The sequence below is a fragment of the Orycteropus afer genome, unplaced genomic scaffold, assembly GCF_000298275.1.
Source record: "Orycteropus afer afer isolate SDZICR_OR568_19922 unplaced genomic scaffold, OryAfe1.0 scaffold00013, whole genome shotgun sequence".
Taxonomy (NCBI): domain Eukaryota; kingdom Metazoa; phylum Chordata; class Mammalia; order Tubulidentata; family Orycteropodidae; genus Orycteropus; species Orycteropus afer.
In genome coordinates this window covers 7,453,290-7,476,714 of record NW_006921600.1, presented here as the reverse complement: position 1 = coordinate 7,476,714, position 23,425 = coordinate 7,453,290, and the positions used below count along the sequence as shown (strand labels likewise).

The 23,425-nt window shown below is 39.7% G+C and overlaps 1 protein-coding gene across 1 annotated transcript in view; it reads right to left on the bottom strand.

The window, feature by feature from the left end:
* The window catches only part of PTPN14 (protein tyrosine phosphatase non-receptor type 14), a 163,661-nt gene that overhangs the window by 134,782 nt on the left and 5,454 nt on the right, over positions 1-23,425 (bottom strand). Inside the window, exon 2 of the mRNA XM_007952600.2 lies at positions 10,191-10,360. Coding sequence (XP_007950791.1) covers positions 10,191-10,360 — 170 coding nt within the window. The remainder of the gene's footprint in view (positions 1-10,190; positions 10,361-23,425) is intronic.

Genomic DNA, 23,425 nt, shown 5'->3' with positions numbered 1-23,425 from the left:
CCACCAGCCACTCCTCGGAAGGAAGGTTGGGCAATCCTACTTCCATAGTGATACTGCCTCGGAAACCCAAGGAGGGGTCGCTATGAGTCAGGTCCGACTGGACGGCACATAACAACAACAACAATACTTATTTTCTGTAAACACAGCTTTACTGATGGTTAAGCAGCATATGTAAGCATATCTTGCTTTATAAAGAGTGCACATCAAACATTTCAGATGTATGAAAGAATGCTAACATAAGGCTTTTTTTAAAAAAAATTTTATTGCGATTTGGGTGACAGTTTACAGAGCAAGTTCATTTTCCATACAGGAGTTCATATACATTTTGTTTCATGACATTGACTGAAATTCCCCACCATGTAACAGCTTTTTCCACTTCCTCCCAGTAGTTACCTCTTCCCTGTGTCCTTTTTCCCTATGCATTCCTGCCCCCACCTCACCCTACCCCACCCCCTAGCTATCTTCCTGTGCAAACACTACCCTTCTGTTCTCCCATGACTGATTGCTCTAAGGAGTGTATCTATCTGATGGAAATGTTCACCCTGTATGCCTGTGTATTGTTTGGCTGGAAGCCATGGAAGTGAGTTCAATTCCAGACCTGAAGGGTAACTAGGGGCCATAATCTCAGGGGTCTCACCAGGCTCTATCACACAAGAAGGCTAGTTTTAAAATACAAATGATGCTTCTAATTTATTTCCTTGGAAACTCTGATTTTCCCCTCATTAAAACCCACCTGCAATGAATAATAAATTATATTTGTGGTATTACTAAAAAATATACTGATTTATTTTACTATTTGTTTTCTCTGTCCTAAAAGGAGAATATTAGAGAACCACCCGGATTATGTTTAAGGGTTAACTTCATTTTATTTATCTATACTTCATCTTTTTCTGATGCTCCCTAGATGGAGCAAATGCTTTGTGCTTGACTGCTAACCTAAAGGTTGGCAATTCGAACCCACTCAGTGGTATTGGGAAAGAAAAGTCCTGGTGATCTACCTCAGTTAAGATTGTTGTTGTTATTGTTGTTAAGTTGACATCTTGTATGCAGAGTAATTGTGCTCCAAAGAATTTTCAAGGTTGTTTAGATTACAGCCAAGAAAATTCCATGGAGCAGTTCTACTCTGTGGCACAGAACTGACCTGATGGCAACTAACAACAAGGCTATAATCTTCATAGAAGCAGACTGCCACAGCTCTGGGGAGCAACTGGTGGCTTGGAATTGCTACCATTTTGGTTAGCAACCAAATGCTTAACCAAAGTTTCTTATCTTTATCCTAGGGGAAGGGGAAAAAAATTTTTAACTCCATGCATTTGCAAGACTCATGCAATGAAGTAAAGCACAAATGTTAACTCTTAAATTAAGAAAATCATAAACTTTACAGAGTCCTCTTCTTCATAGTGAAACATGAGGAAATCATAGCTGAGGGATGAGACAAGCTAATTTATCAGCTGCCCTGGAGGAAATCAAATAGATTTTATAGCAGCTCCCCAGTCTTTGTGAGGGTTTTCCAGGGAGTCGTGTCCAGGAGTACAAAAAGTTAAGATGAAAAACTTAACTAGAAAAAGTCACTAGGGCCATGCTTCTCTTTTCATATTTGCATCGAAGTGCAGATTTTATTTTTGTCCCCTCGAGGGTTTTATTTACTTTTTGTCTTTGATCATATCCACTAACAGTGGGCTCAGATCCACCTATTGTTATGTTCCTTTGAGTTGAACCCAACTCATAGCAACCCCTCCTTGGGTTTCCGAGGCAGTATCACTCTGGTAGCATAGTGGCTAAAGCACTTGACTGCTAACCAGAAGGCTGGCGGTTCAAACCCACCAGCCACTCCTCGGAAGGAAGGTTGGGCAATCCTACTTCCGTAGTGATACTGCCTCGGAAACCCAAGGAGGGGTCGCTATGAGTCGGGGCCGACTCCACGGCACATAACAACAACAACAACAACATCACTACGGAAGTAGATTGCTCAACCTTCCTTCTGAGGAGTGGCTGGTGGGTTTGAACCACCAACCTTCTGGTTAGCAATCAAATGCCCTAGGCACTATGCTACCAGAGCTCCCAGATATACCTATACCTAAATGCAAATCACAAGGTAACAACAAAATAAAGCTGGTGCATGCACAGAGATAGAAATGTGAAGAGGAGGAGGTTGTCCTGGGCAGAACCAGCTACATAATTCTCAGTGCCCACTGAAAAATGGAAACGTAGAGTCCTCATTCAAAAGGAGACCCTGGGTGGTGCAAATGGTAACCTACTATCTTAGTTCTCTAGTGCTGCTATAACAGAAATACCACAAGTGGATGGCTTTAATAAAAAAGAATTTATTCTTTTACAGTTTAGGAGCCAAGAAGTCCAAATACAAAGTACAGGCTCTAGGGGCTGGGTGAAGGCCCCTCAACCTTGAGCCATGTTCCAGACCCAGTAGAGCTAGAGGTGCCTCCTAACTCACACAGCTGCTGGCCACTAATGAATTCAAGGTCAGCAGGTAAAATGACACAATCCCAAGATCAGCAGGCAACACAGCAGGCCACTGGTTCAAGTCCAGGAATAATCTCAAGATAAGCAGGCAACATGGCAGGCCACTAGTTCAAGTCCAGGAACTAGAGATGAAGATTTGACCAAATGCAGGATCCAAAATGCGCCAAAAAGTTAGAGGGCTTTCCCAAAGCTCACTAAGTTTCACCAAAGCAATGAGCGAGCCTTCCTCCAGAAAGTAAATAGGGTTGGAGATCTATGCTTGAAGGTCAAACTCAAATCAAATGTGAGGAGATGGAATAAAAGCTGCTTAGAGATACAGCACTTTGGTGCATGTGGGGAGTGGGGGTTAGGGGGCAATGTTAAGATCTGTGAGCTTATTCTTATATTCCCACCAATTAGCATGGAATATGTGCTTAGTAAAGGTTGAAATGGTAATAAAAATTTTTAAAAAAATGCAAATAGCCACTAACTTTTTAGTCAATCTCCTTTTAATAAAGCAATTCTTCTTCCCCTCAAAGTTGCCACTTGTTATAGATGGCCATTTTCCCCTATGTATCCTCATGGATTACATTAACTGCCCAGAATAATGTTTGCAATTATATTCCAGTATCAACAGCATCTTAAAATATCTGGAGAAACAACTCTGCTCTCAGTAGTGGATACAGAGAGAACAACTTCCCATTCACCAGTGGGAGCTGGCTAGGAGGAGGATTTGCCATTGTCAGCAAATTATATTATCCATGGGTAATTCATGCTGAATCTTAAATCTGACTTAAATGGATCCCCTATTTCATAGCCCATGTGGAAACTTTAAATATCCATTAAAATGACATTTCAAAATAATAAAAGAAGAGAGGAACAAAACAAAGGGTGTTGTAAAAGGAAATGGAAACATTGCCATAATTAACCTTTAAAAGGGGACACTTTAAACACTGGTTGAACACTGACTTGTTTACAATAGCATACAAGGCAGAATGGGATGCCATGAGTCAGAATCCACTAGAAGGCAACCAACAACAATAACAAGCAGGGAAAACATTGGAATTTACAAGAAAAGAAAGGTGAAGAAAGGTTTTATAAGGTCATTGGAACTACTTCCTGACAACTAGTTTAAAAAACAAAACAGAACACCATTTTAGCCTTTATGGGGATGTAGGGTTCACCTAAAGTCCTGGTGGTGCACTGGTTAAGCACTTGGCTAACCTAAACCTTGGCAGTTCATACCCACCAGCCCACTCTACAGGAGAAAAGACTTGGTGATCTGCTCCTGTGAAGATTACAGCCTAGGAAACTCTATGGGGCAGTTCTATCTGCCCTATAGGGTTGCTATAGGAGCTCTGATAGTGTAGTGCCTAAGGCACTTGACTGCTAACCAGAAGGCTGGTGGTTCAAACCCACCAGTCACTCCTTGGAAGGTTGGGCAATCTACTTCCGTAGTGATACCGCCTCGGAAACCCAAGGAGAGGTCGCTATGAGTCGTGTCTGACTCGACGGCACATAACAACAACAACATAGGGTTGCTATAAGCGGGAATGAATTCAACAGCAACATGTAAAGCTTCACCTAATTTGGCTCTGCCATCAACACGCCATAGGCACAAAGGCTTAACTGGAAGAATAGGAGGCCCTTCATTATCTAATAATGTGTCCATCTAATTCCTTTGTTGGAGTCCCTGAGTGATGCAAACAGTTAATGGGCTTAGCTGCTAATCAAAAGATTAGAAGTTCAAGTTCACTCAGAAGTGCCTTGGAAAAAAAGCCTGGTGACCTACCTCCAAAAAAGCCACTGAAAACCCTATGTTCTACTCTAATACTCATGGAGTCATCATAAATCAGAGTCTATATGATGGCAACTTTTTTTTTTAATTCCCTTGTCACTCACTTTCACAAAAAATTCACTTACCCTCTTTATGGTACCCAGCAGGAAGTTTTAAATATGAGTATTTATTACCAGATTGGTTGGAAACCATTATGCCAGAATGCTCCGCACAAGCAGACGCAGCAGTTACATACTTGTTAAATCCTTCTGGTAAGAAGTGCTAGGCAGTTTTACTTTGCACTGGATGAGGAAATCATCCCTCAGTCCAGTACTTGGGAGATGTACAAAAGAATGGTGATCCTATGAGTAGGGGGGCCCACAGCAGCAGCAAAGAGAAGAAACGGGAAGGACGTGTCTGAAAGCACAGAGGCAACACCCACTCGACAGGGCCTCAGAACAAATCCCATGGACCTGGAGTTTCCTCCAGACGTACTATGGTGTGCTAAGACTTTCCTTGGCAAGTGGAACAACTGTGTTGGCAAAAGCAGTTGCACTACTTCACAGGCTCATCACAGGCAGGACAGGCAGCCCCACCTGAACAACCAAGCTACAAACAGGCTCCATGAAAGGAGGAAATGTTATCTGACCTCATTAGGCCAATTAAAAGCTCCTATGCACTATGCAAACATACCATGCAACGGTAAGTAATGCCAAGACAAACATGTTTGGGTAAAAAAGAAAACTGTCCCAGAATTAAGAATTTCAAAAACTATTCATGCACTCAGCAAGTTAAGCTTTGAAGCTCAAATCCACTCTTTAAAAATACTTTTTCTTTTCAAAGTCTTCTCCTTGGAACTAGGGGAAAAAAAAAAAAAAAAAACCCTAAAATGGGACTTCCTCCCTTGAAGACAACTTGGAAAAACCCAGCTCTAATCTATAAGCAGTGGGCCTTGCCAGCAGTTTTCTGGCTTTCCTTTGCTGTTATTAAATATCCTTCTGTTTAACTAGGAATTTCTCCACCTCTTACAAACCATCTTTTTTTTTTTCTTTCTGTGTCCAGAAAAATCTGCAAGCCATGTGTTTAGAATGTGCTTGTTGCTATGCAAATCATTAAAACACATTGCAAAACTCTTTCCTTTCAGTGAAGAGAACATCATAAGGGAAGATGAATGGCTAGCAAGAATCTCTGTGCTGAAGAGAGAAGCCAGAAAAGAGAAATACAACAAGCAAAAAAAAAATGGAAACCATTATAGTGGTCATTGAGTCATTCTAACCAAAGGGGGAAAGCAAACATTTTGAAAGCCCCAAGGTAATGTATCTTACATTTTGGAGACAACTAACAAGCTCAGTGGTTCTCAACCTCTAATACTTATGGTTTCATGACTCACCTTCTATCTGTCTACTATCTTTTCACCACTTTTTTCATATTTTTGGTATAATACTTAAGGATTTTTTTTTCCTTTCATCTGTACTCCATGTGTATTCTCTATTTGAAATCTGTCTTCTCATTCAGTGATCACCTAAAGGTAGAGCCTGAATTTTCCATTTCTTCTCCAACTCAGTACAACATCTTGGCAGGTTTCCCTCACTTAGGAAGAGAGTTATTCCTCAACAGTCATATCCAGCAGATGTGATGAGATGCAGTATGTCCAAATGAATGTCCAAAAAGTATTACCTCCCAATTCTCTAATTCAAAAAGAAAATCTAGACTTGATAACTTTATTGAAGTCAATTATCTTATTATAAAGTTTGCAATCAAATTCAATCTCAAATTTTTGTTGTGTTGTTCAAAACACTCTAATCCTTTGCAAATTTTCAAGGGTAGGCTTGTCTGGTGGCAAGGAATAAAATGAAAGTCTCTTAAATAATTCTTCCTTTTATTCCTATGAGTCCTGATCTGTATGGATTCACACACACACACACACACACAAACAACAAAGTATTAATTCTAGACTCTCTGTCCTAATTCTAAGCAAACAAATGGTTGCTTATAACTAATGTTATAGAACCTGTTTTACTATCAAAGTGAAGTAGCCAAACCATTGCAAACATGTGTTGGGTGAAAACAAGTTTGGTTGGCTCCAGACAAAGGCTTATTTTTTAAGCACAGATGGTTGAATGGTTGCCTCCTCCAACAAGTTGCCCACAAATGAAAGACAGATTTCTATTTCTAATCTATGCAAATATCTTACTCTGCAGGGCATTACAAAGACTAACTGTTTTGTGTCAGACACGCTGCAGATTCCAGGTGCTCTCAGAGATGCCAAAGCCCATCTCCACCTGAGATGCCTGGTAACTCCGATAACAGCAGGATGACTGGAGAGTTAGTCATTAACCCGCTCCTAATGAATGTTGTTTGGACCTTCTGTGAAACATTCTTCTGGAATCCTGCCCCGCCACCACTGCTTCTCCTTGGCTGCTCTGCCCAGTAGACGGTTTCAATAATCAGTTCAAACCCCAGATGCTTCTAAAACCTCCCAAGAAGGCTCAGACTACCAAAGGTTCCTCCTAATGACTGTTAGTAGCATTCTTCACCATGAGTCCAGTTCATCTAGTTGTCTCTAACATCAAACTCAAAAACTGTGAGCATTTTAAAATGGTACTCTATCCAAACCAGATCTCTTTTGTACTCTCATCCACATGCCTACAAGTCTTGGCATGTTTCAGTGAATCACACCTGGGGCTCTGGTTGGTGACACTCTTATTTCTCCATCTCCCTAGCTTTTATCTTTAACTTACTCTGATACCACTGACACACTCTAGTTTGGGAAGGCAAGAAAATTTCTGCAATGCTGAAAAAGAAACCACAGCATCTCATCCTAACCCAGCTCCTTAAATTAAGTATTCTTTTTCATAACCAGAAGGTTATATCTGAAACCTACATAAACTACTGCAATCAAGTCGATTCTGACTCATAGCAATCCTATAGGGCAGAGTAGAACTGCTCCCAAGGGTTTCTAAGTCTATAAATCTTTACAGAAGCAGACTGTCTCATCTTTCTTCCACAGAATGGTTGGTGGGTTTGGAATTCCAACCTTTTAGTTAGAAGCCCAATGCTTTAACAATAGTTCCTGAAACCTATATAATTTAGTTCAAATGTTTACGTTTAAGCACTTCTTTCCTTCCTTATGAGACTTCATCTTAAATAAACCAGGCTAACTGACCAAATATATATTCTTTAAAAAAAAAAAAAAGGAAAAAATTCTTCCAAACCCACACCCAGTAACTATCACCAGCAAAAATTTGTCCTTGATAAGTGTTTCTAAGATTTAAACACTTACTGTTTTAGCTTACTAATGCAAATACAAAACTAAACCCATTGCCAAAGAGACAATTCCAATTCATAGCAACCGCCGTGGGTTGTAAAGGCTGTAAATCTTTACGTTAGTAGATTGCCTCATCTTCCTCCCACAGAGCAGCTGGTGGATTTAAACTGCCAACCTCTGGTTATCAGCTTCATGCCTTACACATAGCAAAATAATGCAGCTTTAAGTTTACATACTTACAAAAATCTAAAATTGTGAAGAGTTTTAGAGGTTAACTAACCCACTGATTTCCAGACTGGATGAACATCAGAACCACCTAAGGAATAATGTTTTAAACAATACATCCTTCCTCTAGAGATTCTAATTCAGACTATGTTCATGGTCCCAAAATCCGTATTTATAATAAATGCTCCAGGTAATTATGATAAAGAAGGCCATGGTTTGAGAACCAATGATCTAGCCTATCCAACACAGTGGTCTCCTCTACAATACACTGGGACACTTATCCTTTTATAAGTCTGTCTGTCCCATTTTTATATGGTTGTAATTATTAGAAACTGTGTTCTTATATTGAGCCAAATAGCCAAAGTCTTTCAATTCCTTGAATTTCATTTAATATAGGCCCTAATTTTGTGCTCTAAAGTTAACACAGAATTCTCCCTTCTCACAAGCAAGTTCAAATTTCTGAAAGCAAGCACTGTGTCCTTGTAAGTCTTCATTTTTCTAAGCTTAAACAATCTTTTTCTTTAACTTTATAAAGCACAGTTTCTAAGTCCCTCACTATTTCAACCGCTTTCCAGCAATAATATGTCTTGCAGAATAAGACTGTCTGGTATAGACCTCCAGAGCTCATAGTGTTTAGACTACAAGTGTGTGTAGTTTGACAATGATCTTACTAAAATAAATGATGTGTCTAAATCAGACACAATATTCCAGCTCGAGAAAAGTGCCCCAAAGATTTGGACTTGTACTTCTATTACAACGACTAAGTTTTTTGGGGAAATTTTTGTTGGTAGAGGGTGATTGTTACAAGTAGGTTAAAAAACAAAAAAGTAATTGAAATTGCTCCTTGCTGGTACCATAGTGCCTAAGGCATATGACTGCTAACTAGAAGGCTGGTGGTTCAAACCACCAGCTACTCCTCAGAAGGATGAGTGGGCAGGTTTGCTGGTCTGATAGAGTCTGTAAAGATACTGCCTCGGAAACCCAAGGAGGAGTTGCCATGAGTCACATCAACTCAACAGCAGTGAGTTTGGTTTTTTGGTTTGGTATTTATTCTAAAGTTCCAGCTCCTTCTGGATACCTTTTCTAATAAATAAGTCTGTCTGAAGTAACATTTCATTTTTCTTACAGAGTGAACTTTTTCTAATATGCACTTACTTATCAGCTGTTTTGTACTCTATTATTGATTACCTTGCATTTAACGGTCCGAAAGCCAAAAGTCAGCAAATATTCAGTAACCTGCTACCATATTCCTAGTACTGCATAAAGTATTCAGGGGGGATTCCAAGGCCAGCAGAACTTGTTCTGCTTCAAGAAGTTAATAATGTCTGGTACAGGAAGGATTCACATAAATGAAATAACTTGAAAACAGTACAAGACAGTATATAAGCAAGTGCTTCAAGCAAAAGTCCCATGGAGGACTGAACACTTTGGTTCTCTCAGTCAGAGTGTGAGCAACCTCATGGTTTCTGTTTTCAGACATGCCTACTTAATATCAACACTTGATTAAAAAAAGGAAAACAGAAACTATCACGTAAACATATATAAAATATTTCAAGTTCATCTTTATTTCAGAAATGTAAAATGTGAACAACTACACATGTCTAAGCATGTCATTAGCATCACTTCCCAAGCACTCCGAACGCCATGATGCGAGGAAAAGGTGAAAAGTAGAGGGCTTGTGTGATTCCCTTTACTCTTCGAAATATCCTACAATGAGGAGAGTCCAGGTGTTTCAACGGAAAATACCTACTAATAAATAAACAGAACACCAACGGAATTACATTTGCTTCATGCATAGATTCACAGACTATCAGAACTTTAGCAACTTATCCAACCACCTACATTATAGCTGAGAAGGGAAAATATCATTCCAAAGATGGCAGGTGATGTCTCCAAAGTGAAGCAGTCAATGGGCAGGTCTTCTATCTACTGTCCATTGCTTCCCCTTTCTCTAATTGTACCAAGGTCAGTCAAGTCTCTTGTCTCTCAACATTTTCCCCCTTAATTCTATTTCTATCTTTAGGTGCCATCCCAATCCTCAAGTCCAAAGTCAGATGGACTTTTTTTTGTTTATGGATATTTTGTTGGGAGGAGTAAACACAATATCATCAGGTAGCTAATATTTTATTAAATTTTAATATACATATTTTACCTATAATCCCTAATTGACATTTCTTTGCTTCTACACCCAAAATTGTACCTGGCTCAAGATTACCTGACCAACATTTCAAGAACCACTGGAATTAGTTGAACAATTCAAACAAAAAATCTAAACCTGCAAAGCAACCATGAAATAATTCCCAATTACCCCACCCTCCTCCATCCTCCTTCATACTACACACACACACACACACACATACACACACACAATCAACCAGCTCATCTAGTTTATCTGAAGCCTCAGACTTAGTGCACACCCTTACATGGAACACAGGAAAAAATAAAATAAAATTCACCTACCTCGTGGCCTCTTGCTGCAACCAGGACACATTTGGCACATAGAACATGACTCCGAAGAAAAGCAGAGGCTCATTAGCGAATTTGTCCAGATGTTTCTTCAGAGGTTTCTCCAGCTCCACCCATCGTGCTTGCTGGCTCTTGCTGAGAAACCAAAGGCCAAAGTAGTGCGTCTAGATAAAAGGGAAAAATAGCATCAATTCATAGCTTACAACAAGCATGCCAAGACCACACAGGAAACAAAACTTCATCACCTCATGACAACTTTAGTTCCTCAGCCCATACATAGGAATCTAGCTTTTACTTTCTACCTTTGGGACAAATGAAAAGAAGCTGTATCCACACAATACAGTAATCTCCATTCATACGCATTGCTATATGCATACCCATTGCTGCTGTTTAGACATGTACTTGGAGGCAGGTTCTATTCAGTTCACAGGTACTGACATCACATATGTTGGGTGAGATGGATGTGCAAGATGGGGGCATGTTGACCTTTTTCTAAGATCTGAAGGATGACTTTCCCACGTGCCTTTGGAATGCCTCATGATTTCCCATGGAATGTGCTGGCAAAGGCAAACACAGTTCCTGCACCTGCTGCAAAGTAACATATTACTCAACTCCTAAGACCAAACCTTCTGCCAAACGAAGGCTTCTGCACTGTGGAATATTTTCATACAGTACCAGATTTTAACAGAAAATGTATTCACTCTTTCTGAACTTCAATGAAGCACTTTAAAAACCATTGCACTCTACCACTTTATTATACATGAATGGCTGCAAATCGCTCCCTTGTCTCAAGCTTTGTGAGTAGAAGGATCTCCCCTTCACAGCTGCCACAGGAACCCCTGGTGGCTCTTCTTGGAAGATTATGGCTGGATTTCATAGATGAAAGTGAGATTTTCACCCTTAGAGGTGAAGTCTCAATCCGTTTAGTTTCAAACAACATGCTAAATGATTAAAACAGGCACTTTTATGCTTCCAATCCCATCTTCATTATTAATTCACACTAGGATTTACGGATTAGCACAACAATCACCAAAATACAGATCACTGTGTCTGAAACATTCTTTTATATTTCAATTATAGCCTAGGATGGTTTACAACACACCTGGAAATCTGCCTTCAAAAGGACGTTTTTATTACAATGTTCAATTTCCAAAGGCATTCTTGTGTGGATGCTCCCACCCCAGCTGGCTGCTCCCTTAACATTATACCACAGATCAATCCCTGCCACAACGCTACCAAACTCTGTAATAAACTTTTGACTCTGACTTTACTAGAAAACCAGACATGTCCTTGCTTACATAAGGCTACAAACTCAAATGCTTTAAAGGATACTTTTAAGTGGATTTACTTTCAGATGGGAGCAATGATTCCATCAGCTTTCCTCCATGATGCTTCAAAGGGCAAATTCACAGCAGAAATGTATGCATTTCTCAAGCAGCAAAATGCCAAGACACTAAGGCAAGGCCAAATTTCTATTAATTTGGACAGACTCACTTGAGTGAAGTCTGATCTAATTGTTTGCTCCCCAGCTTCAGTGGGTCCATTCAAGTCATTCCTAGGTGACTGATGATGTTAAGGAAAGGAAATGTGGTTGAGCTTGAAGTCACTTCATCTCCCAGCTTTTTTCATTCTTTGGCTCAGTAACTTTGTACAAGTTACTGGAGTTTTCCAGACTCTCAGAGCTTTCTCCCCGGAAGGAAGATGGGGCAATCTACTTCCGTAGTGATACTGCCTCAGAAACCCAAGGAGGGGTCGCTATGAGTCGGGTCCGACTTGATGGCACATAACGACAACAACAACAACAACAGAGCTTTCTCATCTGTAAAATGGGAATGATGGTAATAATTATTACCCACAGGGCTGTTAAGAATATAAACGAAATAATGCCCATAAAACATGTGCATGATACATGGTAAGTAGTTACTTCAAAATAGTGCTTCCTCCTCCTATGGCTGCCACTATTACCACTATGATGACCACCATTACTCACAAACTATATATTGCATGGGGCAAATATGCTGCAAAAGACTTTTTTAAAAGACATAGAGAGGTATATGGGAGGCACAGACAACAAAGATGAACCCTTTTGCACATACAGTAGTACTGCGTTGTCAGTGATGGCAAACACTAATCTACAGGTAGACAGATGAGTGGACAGGCTGAACAATTAGGTATGTCTATGAGGGAGGAGCTCTGGTGACACAGTGCCTAAGGCATTTGACTGCTAACTAGAAGGCTGGAAGTTCAAACCCACAAGCCACTCCTTAGAAGGAAGGTTGAGCAATCTACTTCCATAATGATACCACCTCAGAAATCCATGGAGGGGTCTCTATGAGTCAGATTTGACTCCATGGCAGTGTGTTTCATTGTGTTATGCAGAGGGGGGTGTGCCCATGATCATGTATAGGGTTGATAGACAATGTTTCTACAAGTGTATTGGTATGTTCTGTAAGAATGTCCAGGTGTATGTACAGCTGACAAGGGAAAAAGTTGTAGAGACTTCTTGGCCACAGAAGCTACCCAGAGGGAGCTTTCAGCTCAGGACCATGGTTGCAGGGATCATCAAACTCAATGGGCATAACATACTACAGAAAAACTTTGCTCTACATCCTACTTGAGTGAGTAGCAACTGGGATCTTAAAAGCTTGCAAGCAGTTATCCAGATGCAACAATAGGTCTCTCCTCGTCTACAGCAAAGAAGAATGAAGAAAACCAAAGATGTGGAAACAGTTAGTCCGAGGGACTTGTAAGCCATGTGATCCTCAGCCTATATGACCATGAGACCAGAAGAACTAGATGGTGCCCAGCTACCACTGTCAACCACTCAGGGGGGAACTATGTAGGAGATCCTGGATAGAATGGGAGAACAATATGGAACAAAACTAAAAATCATTAAAAAAAAAAAAAAAGGACCAGGTTTGCTAGTCTGATAGAGTCTGGTGAAAGCCCTGAGACTATGGCCCCCAGCTGTCCTTCATGTCTGGAATTGAACCCACTCCTGTGGCTTCCAGCCAAATAAAAGACAGGCATATGATCTGAACATTTACATCAGGTAGATACACTTCTTGGAGAGATCACTCATGGGAGAATAGAAGGACAGTGTATGCACAGGGAGACAGCTCGGTGGGGCAGGAGTGCATGGGAGGGAAGGACACAGGGAACAGGTAGCTATGGGAGGAAATGGGAAGAGAGCTGTTACACTGTGGGAAATTGCAGTCAACGTCATGAGACAAAGTGTATGTGAGCTGCTGTATAGAAAGTGAATTTGCGCTGTAAACTTTCACTCAAATCACAATAAATAGATAGATAGATAGATAGATAGATAGATAAAGACTTCTTTAAAGTATTAAAGAACAAAGATATTACTTTGAGGATTACAATGCACTTGACCCAAGCTATGGTATTTTCAATAGCCTCATAGGCATGTAAAAGCTGGACAATGATAAGGAAGACCAAAGAATTGGTCTTGGCCTTGATCTTTGAATTATGTTGTTGGTGAGGACTACCAGAAGAATGAACAAATCTGTCCTGGAAGAAGTACAACAAGAATGTTCCTTAGAAACAAGGACGGTGAGATCTTGTCTCACTTACTTTGGGCGTATGATCAGGAGGGACAAGTCCCTGGAGAAGGGCATCATGTTTGGTAGAGAGTCAGTGAAAAAGAGGAAGACCCTCAATAAGAGGGACTGCCATAGTAGCTGCAACAATGATCTCAAACACGGCCAATAATTGTGAGGAAGGCACAGGATCAGGAAGTGTTTTGTTCTGTTCTCAGGGTTGCTATGAGTCGGAACTGACTCGACAGCACCTAAAACATCAACAACCACCATCACTGTTGTCATCATCATGATTAGTAAATGAAAGCAGGCAAGGCTCAAGAATCATTTTCATCAGCACTCCTAGAATGCATAGGAACCAGGGAATTAGAAAACAGAGGTTAACTGGAAATATCGAAAAAAGGAAAGCAAAAGTGGGAGTTGGAAGGCCTATAAATGCCATATAAATCTACAAGGTATAAGGAAAATAATCATTACAAAGCAATGCTTGCCTGAAAATTTTTATGAGAATCTCATTACAAATTTTTATGGGACACGCTGATGTTATCCTAGGGGATCTAAGAAGCAGGCTTAGGCTAACCTTAAAATGAGGTAATCAAGGTACTTAATTTAATAAACTTGCCTGAAAGGGGCCCAAAGCAGTTCTGCATTACACTGAATTCCTTTATGGAACACTGTGCCGTGTAAGGGTATTACACTATATTTTAGATGGCTAAGAATGGGTCTGTATATCATGAGGAAATATATGTAAATTATAATGTGCTATGTAAAAATTATTAGAGTTGCAATAGAATCTTTTTATAAGCATGAATGGAAAGAAAGAGGATAACTTTCACAACTGCTAAAGAGAATAATCATGATTTATGATCTTTTACTAAAAGCGTTTTTGACATTTGGGGGAATTTTTTGCTCATATTTCATTCAATTTATAACATTCATTCAAATTAGTGTCATTCAAATTACAAAGGGCCCACAGTACCCGCATAAACATTCTACAATCGATTTGGGGAAAAAAAAATTAAATTATTCCTATGCCTTTTAAGATCATTAAACCAGATCTGACCTCCCTCCCCAAAAAACACCAGAGAAAAAATTTCTAGGAAGCACCCAAGCACATGCTGCATACACACATATATATACACAGACATGTACACACACAATACACATATATACACACAGACATGCACACACACAAACACACGGGGCACACATATACTCTAGCATACACACACATGTAAACACTAAAAAGGAGGAGGACGAGGACAGGAGAAATCATGGTAAGGTATTAATGGTCTTGAGCCCTAATTGATACTATACAGCACTAAAAAAAAAAAAAGAAGAAGTAAATCACGGCTAATAAAAAAAATCTAATTCATGGCATAAGATTTTCTGTTGTGTTATGTCATTTTCCAGAGGACACAGGGTATTTTAATGTGACTCACCATGCAATTATCCTATGAAGTAACATGACTGCTTGAGAAATGAGGTTTCTCATGGACGGTAGAATTGGAGGCAGGTAACCTGGAGGACAGAGATTCTAACTATTCATGGCCAGCTCTTCCTAATTTTAGAAGTGCTACACTGGTTTATTTAGTAGAAATTGAAGTTCATTTAGAGAGATCCCCATCCCCATGCTGTTTTTTGGAGCTATGCTCAAAGTAAGCTTCTCCACCCCCCTGTGCCTTTCTTCCCCAGCTCTATCTCTGTACTCTGGAATATTCAATAAAGACCTGCCTCAAAGTTCTCACCCTGCTCTACTCCAATTTATAACACAGTACAAGTTCATTCTGCCATGTCTCTAGAGAGGCTCACAGGAAATGGAAACAGAGCTTAAACTCGCATGAAAATTAACATGCTTACCAATCAACTTCCTGCATATTATCCAAAACCAAAAGAACTGCTATCAAGTCGATTCTGACTCATAGCAAACCCCATTGGGTTTCCAAGGTGGTAAATCTTTAAGGAAGTAAATTACCCAGTCTTGCTTTCATGGAGTGGCTGGTGGGTTTGAACCACCAACCTTCTGGTTAGCAGTCAGATGCCTTGGGCACTGTGCTACCAGAGCTCCTTTTATTCATGATAGAGTTGCCAATTTAAACTCTAGCTCAATTTTAGAAGCAGAGCTTCACTGCTAAACATTGCCACATGGTTGAGGAAAATGGGGTAGATGATTTCAAATAGAACCACCTCCACTATGACCAAAAAGGTACCATTTATAGTCTGAGTGAATGTCTGAAACATTTGCTTTGTTTATGTCTGAGGCACCAAACTAAAGCCAAGTCCATCTAATCCTCGAAGTACCTCTGGGCAAGGTATAAAACCCTTTTTACTTCTCTAGTTTTCTAGAGAAACCTAAAGCCCAGAGCTCTGCTGCCATGAGTTCTGCAATGAATTTACTGGAAGGATGATAAAGCAGATGAAAGAACCAGTTTCCAGGGATAGGAACCACATCTCTGAACTAATTACTAAATGTGCACTACTCTGGTAGCATAGTGGCTAAAGCACTTGACTGCTAACCAGAAGGCTGGCGGTTCAAACCCACCAGCCACTCCCCGGAAGGAAGGTTGGGCAATCCTACTTCCGTAGTGATACTGCCTCGGAAACCCAAGGAGGGGTCGCTATGAGTCGGGGCCGACTCGACGGCACATAACAACAACAACAACAACAACTATAAAACAATGAAAGAAGAGTCACGTTGAAATGTCACCGCCTGTGAGCAGTTTCCTGGTTTATGTGGTTTGAGATCTTGTATTTTAACAAAGGAAGCATAAATGCATGCATGCACTCAAAAATCTACTAGTTTCTTCAGCTGGCAGATTTGTGAGTGAGTATATTAGTGTCAAAATAAGATCTTTCAGTATCATGAAGATTCTAGTGAAAAAAGACCTTAAAAATAATTTGGTGTTGTTTTGAATTCTTCTTTCATCTATTTGTAAAGAGGTGGTGTCACCTGCCACATTAATAAGGAATGTTTTTTTGAGGGTTTTGTTTTTCCAGTTATGTGACCAATGGCATAGCTTTGGTGCTAACTATCTGCAACAGTTCCAGATGCTGTCTTGGCACTTATTAGGGATTAAAGCCATGATCTTATCTCAAGCATTTTGAAGAGCTAATCATCCAGAAGAAAAAGTTTACAACATCTTACATTAGGTTGTAATAGACTGCCTGTCTTTCTCAGTATTTCAGTTGTAAATTAACTAACAGAGGGTTGGTATGCCTCCACATTAAATATATAGGAGTTACTGACAAGTTTTCCACTGAGGCATGAAAGGTACTTCAAAAAGATGACTAAAAGCAGGCTCTGAAATAGCACTTCATGCAATTACATTCCAAAGGCTTTGGAAAATAAACCACTGCACATCAGTTGGATAACAGTAAAAACAAAACAAAAAAAAAACCCCGACTTGTGTGCAATCAACCTCAACTCTGGGTAGTCTGGGATTTCTATAACTGACACGTCTATAATTAACAACTGCACCATCTTCATTTTCCTAGCCAACCTCTTCCTAAAAGCACAGGAAAAGAAACTGCAGAGTAACGCAGACCAAGAAGCCAATCTCATAGCCAAGAAAAACCTCTATTCTGAAGCAGCGCAGCTCCCTCAGAATATACAGAAAGATGAAGAGTTATAAGTTAAGACTGGAAATTTTATCACCTAAAATCTCTCTACCTAGAAAATGGACAAAGTGGAGACACTAGGGCCAATTTACCTCATAGGACAGATTTAAGCTAATAAGATTGCACATTAAAATTCTACAAAGAGATAAGGTAATGCCAAATTCAAATACCAGAAATCTCCCTAGCACTCTATTTTTAGTCAATTCTTAACCAATGTTAATTATTTTAAACCTCAGCAAATGTAAGCATAGATGGATATGGTCAGCCAAGCTATAAAATACAGCAAAACTGTACTATTATCTGCAGGACCAGGTGATAAGGTATTTGCTTTAATCAAATATCCCCATGTTGTTGTTGTTGTTATGTGCCGTCGAGTCGGCCCCGACTCATAGCGACCCCTCCTTGGGTTTCCGAGGCAGTATCACTACGGAAGTAGGATTGCCCAACCTTCCTTCCGAGGAGTGGCTGGTGGGTTTGAACCGCCAGCCTTCTGGTTAGCAGTCAAGTGCTTTAGCCACTATGCTACCAGAGTCACACATAAATTACCAACTGCCAAAAGATGAGCATAAAATCAAACCACAAAAATACCCTTAAATATCCAAATGGCTTTGATGATATGAAATGCTTGTTAAGAGTCTGTGTGTCTTTATAATCCCTCATCATTACCAAAATGGCAAAACAAAGAAAAGTTCATATGTCTCTATTGTCATTGACAGTTTTGAGTCAATCAGCTTTTAGGGAAGATGAAAATACAAATTTGCAAAAGAGAAGAGGGAGAAATTAAAGCATAACTACCCATCCTATAAAATGGTGGTTATTGTTAATGAATGATTTTTTTAGGCTCCTTTAAAACACTAAGGCGCTCTGGTGGTACAGTGGTTAAGGCATTCGGCTGTTAACCAAAAGTTTGATGGATCAAACCCACCAGCTGCTCTGTAGGCAGTTTGCTTCTGTACAGATTTACAACCGTGAAAACTCTAAGGGGCAGTTCTACTCTGTCCTACAAGGTTGCTATGAGTTAGAAACAACTTGATGGCAGTGGGTTTGAGTTTGGTTTTAAATCCTACGCTCTTAATCCAGCTACAGAAGAGGCCCAAAAGTTACCAAATTTACCATTCCTGAGAGAAGTGGATTTCTCAATAAAATACCATGGTTAAAGATTTTCTGTGAAGAGTATCTCGAGTAATTGTGTTTGATTATTTTTCTCTCCTCCACTTGTTTTTAAACTAAAAGTAGATTTAAGATAATTCCTTATAAGGAACTCTTTCTAGCATATGCTCACATCTTATTGGAATTATTTATACTCATTACTGCTATTAACACGGCCCTCGTTGTCTTTTTTGGAACAGCACCGTTCAATTAAAAAACAGAATGTTAACAACATATCTAATTTACACTTTTCTAGAAGCTGTATTTAAAAAAATAAATACCCCAAAAACCAGGTAAAATTAATTTTAACATACATTATTTAAAACAATGTATTTCAAATATTATCTGTTCAACCTGTAACCAATCAATATAAAATAATTAATGAGATACGTTAAATTCTTTTTTCTAATACTAAATTTTCAAAATCTGATTAGTATTTTACACTTAGTACATATTAGTACATATCTCAGTTCAAACTAGCCACATGGTAAGTGTTCAAAACCCACATATGGCTACCAGTTACCACCAGTTACTGTCTAACTAATCTGTCTCATGGAGAAGCCATGTGTTTCAGAATAGAATTTTCCTCCATAGGGTTTTCATGACTTGTCAGAAACAGATATCCAGCCTTTCTTCCAAGGTACATCTAAACCAAAACCAAACCAAACCCACAGCTCTCAAGTTGGACCCGATTCATAGCAACCTCTCCTTAGGTTTCTGAGGTAGTATCACTACGGATGTAGATTGCCCAACCTTCCTTCCAAGGAGTGGCTGATGGGTTTGAACTGCCAGCCTTCTGGTTAGCAGTCAAATGCTTTAGGCACTACGCCACCAGAGCTCCTATAAGGTACATCTGGGTGGGTTCAAACCATCAACTTTTCAGTTAAAAACTCAGTACTTAACCATTTGTGTCCCTTGGAGACTCTAAAAGAGCACTGTCCTGTGAGTAGTTTCCCCGTTTACTGGACAGTGTACTCTTAAAATAGTAACTGTTCAAGGATTTGAAAGACTCGGCCATTCTGGCTCAGTATAAGAATAAAGTTTCTAATAATTGAAGCCATATAAGAATGAAATAAACCAAGTTACAAAAGGGTGAGAGTCCCAGTCTGGGAGTGTTGCAGAGTCTGGATAGCCTGTATGGTGTCTTAGAGAGAAGACTGCCATGCTGAGCACTTACTATGTGCCAGGTATGCAGTACCATCATGTCATTGCAAAAATATACTCATTTTATCCATCCAACAACTCCTAGACAGAGCTACTATTACATCCCCATTTTACAGATTAGAAAAGAGAGGCACAGGGCAGTTAAATCACTACGAAAAACTATATAGGTAGTAAGAGGCAGAGGCAGGATTCAAATTCAAGCAATTTGGTCCAAGCTCACACTCCTGTCCACTTAACTCTTGCCTCTAAGGTTTTGTTTTTGTTTTGTTTTTTCCAATTGTGATAAACATACTTAAGAACCCATTCATTCATTTCAATTTTTTTCACATATGATTCAATGATATTAAATATGTTTACCATGTTGTTCAACCATCATCTAAAGTACTTATTTTTTAAATATGAGGGTTAGTTACAAGGCAACATCATTTTATCTATTTCTCTTTCAACCTAGATAGTGATTTTCAAATTGTGTTGTGCAGTGGGAGGGGTGCAAGGAGATGGGACTCCAGATATTCTGTACCCTCTATAAACAGAACAGCTCCATTTTATCCACTGACGTGCCATCGAGGATATCATTAGAGAAAAAAGGAAAGTTAACAAAAAATATTTGTTCACTATACTGTCGGCATTATCTTTTCATCAGCCTCCCATACCTCTTGAATCTCTTTCTTAGAAAAGTCTCTGACCAGAAACTCACACCTCTCTTTTTCCTAAACTTTAAAATGATATTGTTTTTTTCCTAAGAAATTAACTTTATTTCTTCTTGCCAGACTATTGCTAATTGCACCTAACTGGCTTCTCTGTCCTTCCTGCTGTCTATCCCTCCGGTCCCCATTGGGTTTCCGAGGCACTATCACTACAAAAGTAGATTGCATTTCATGGTAGCATTTTATTCCTCCAAATAGTTCAAAAGATTAATTAATTGAAGGTTAAAATAATTATGAAAGATAGGCTAAGCACACTTTATATATATATATATATATATATATATATATATATATATATATATATATGAGAGAGAGAGAGAGAGAGAGAGAGAACTTAGGACAGTATATGTCAAAACCTTTTACCACAGCATCTTTTTCCCATACTGGGATCTCTGAGAACTAGAGTGGGGACTCAGACTAAACCCTTAACCTGTTGCCATCAAGTTGATTCCAACTCATAGGAACCTATAAGACAGAGCGGAATTGCCCAATACAGTTTCCAAGGCTGTAATCTTTATTGAAGCAGACTGCCAAATCTTTCTCCTGCAGAGCGGCTGGTGGGTTTGAACCAATGATGTTTTGGTTAGCTTCTGAGTGTTTAACTACCATGCCACCAGGGCTTCTAGACTCAGACAACCTGGGTTCAAACAAACCTCACAACTTGACAGCCCAGTGACCACAGGCAGCTCACCCTGTACAGTGGCATCCATATATAAAATGAGGATAACAACACAAGCTGCCCCACAAACATGATACGTGGATTAAATGAGATGATGGTATAGAAAGTGCTCAGCACTGTATGTGGTCCATTAAAAGGTAGAAATTATTTTAAATAATCTTTATGACACATTTTACGAAACACTGTCCTACAGGACCTAGTGAAATCTCCTAGCCATGTACGTCAAGCCCTTCAAAACCAGACAAGCCCGCCTTTCTCCACTCACCTCCCAGCATGACTCCATCGCTCCCTTCATACACACAAACAGATCAGTGCAAACTGAACTCTGCCCTTCCCTGAAAATTCATAATTTTTCCCGTTTCCGCATCTCAGACCGAGCTGTTCCCTTTGCTCTGCTTCTTCTTTGTCTGATTCTCTAAACTCCCCCATCACATTCAGCCTTAGATCCCTAGAGCCTAATTGTAAGTGCTCAACCAGCATTTGCTGACCATATGAACTAGGTCTGGGCCCTCCCTTCAAATGCTACTTTGAAGAGCAGACATATCAGTGCATTTCAAGCTGAATTCAACTATCAAAAAGCCCATCACACCTCCTATTCTAATTTCCTATTATAAAGCTCCCTCTTAAGGATACACTAAGGAGCTCTGGGGGCATAGTGGGTAAGACATCTGGTCCATAAGGTTAGTGGTTCAAACCCACCAGCTGCTCCACAGGAGGAAGATGAGACAATCTACTTCCATGAAGACTTACAGCCTTAGAAAGCCAATGGGGGTTGTGGTAAGTCAGAATCGACTCAATGGCAATGGGTTTGGTCTTTGGGATTTTAAGGATACACCTGGACTGCATATTATTTCTAATGACAAAGCCAAATATCCACCATAACTTGGTTCTAAGCCTTCACAATGACTAAACATGCCGTTGTATTTTTTATTGATTTTCACTTTCTCCTCTAAAACCCCATCGATTCCATTTAGAAAAATGATCTAAATACAAAGTCCAAGTGTGAGTGGAACAGATTCTTTGCCCAACCCTCTTACTTCTGCTTGTGGGTGAAAGCTGTAATCCCTCAACCCACCCTCAAGATGTGTGTGCGCAAAGTGTTAGATTACTATTTCTTATCCTTTAATCTGAGAGTGTCTATAGGAGTCATTCGTAAAAGACCATTCATGCTCTCAATATTATCTGTCACAGAATGAAAGCATAACATTGAAAAGAAAGTGATTTGCTCTAATGTGGACACACCCATTTAGGCCATGTCAAGATAAAGGCAGCATTAAACACAATCCCCACTTTAGCAGTGGAAAATCAATCACACCACAACACACCCTTGACAGCAGAATCTGGATTTCACTGCTTTATCCTTTGTGTCAGTGCAGTTGTGGGATAGTGCAGGGCTGGCCTTTGCCCTCTCTTTAAAGGAAACGATAGTCTTCTGAAAGTAATTATTATAATATACCTGTCCAGACACTCCTTCCCTTGCACCTTACACTTTAGCTCTACCCAGTAATTTGCTATGATGTTTTCTCAGCCCCCAAGAAAGGTTAGTTGCTCTTTTACATTCCTGGGGCTTTGCAAATCTGGTTCCCCATGACGAGGATGCCCTTGCCTCCTTTCCCAACTCCTGAAATCCTGTGTTTCCTGCAAGACCTAGTTCTAAGAGTAAAGACGCTGTTGATCTTTAACTGAGGCTTCCTCTCCTCCTGCTAGGGCCCCAGTGCTCAGCAGGGCAGGCTGTGCACCACACAACCCGAGGAGATCCACTGCCCTCCGGGCCTGCCCTGTCTTCTATTTTAGCAGGAAACACATTCTATCTTCATTGCTTATTTAAATGTCAAATCCTCTACTCATCCATGCGGTCTTGAAAAAGACAGAAGTGTACTTTATTCATCTTAGTGTCCCCAAGTCCTATAACAGTGCCTGGAATGATGTAGCTAGCTGCTCAATATTTTCTTTACTAGGAAATTAATGTTTTTCAAATTTGAACAATGATAAGATATTAGATACCACACTAAGCATTTTCCAAATAGTATCTCTTAATATTTATAACAACTCTCTGAGGTTATGAATGTTATTATTATTATATTCCCACTTCACAGGTAGGAAACCTGACACCCAGAGAAGTTTTGCATGGTTCTTCAGCTAGTAAGTGACAGAACCATGATGTAAACCCACACCTAAGACTCTAAACCCTGTTGCTTATAACTGTTTAACCAGTTGCTGTACTGCTTCCCAGTGCATCTTGAAGTTACTCTAACCTCAGTTAGTAGAAGTGCTCAAAAGTGAAATGACTGCATGTCTTTTTAAATAGTCTATTACAAAATTTAAGCATAGGTACTGAAACAAGGCGGGCTTGTG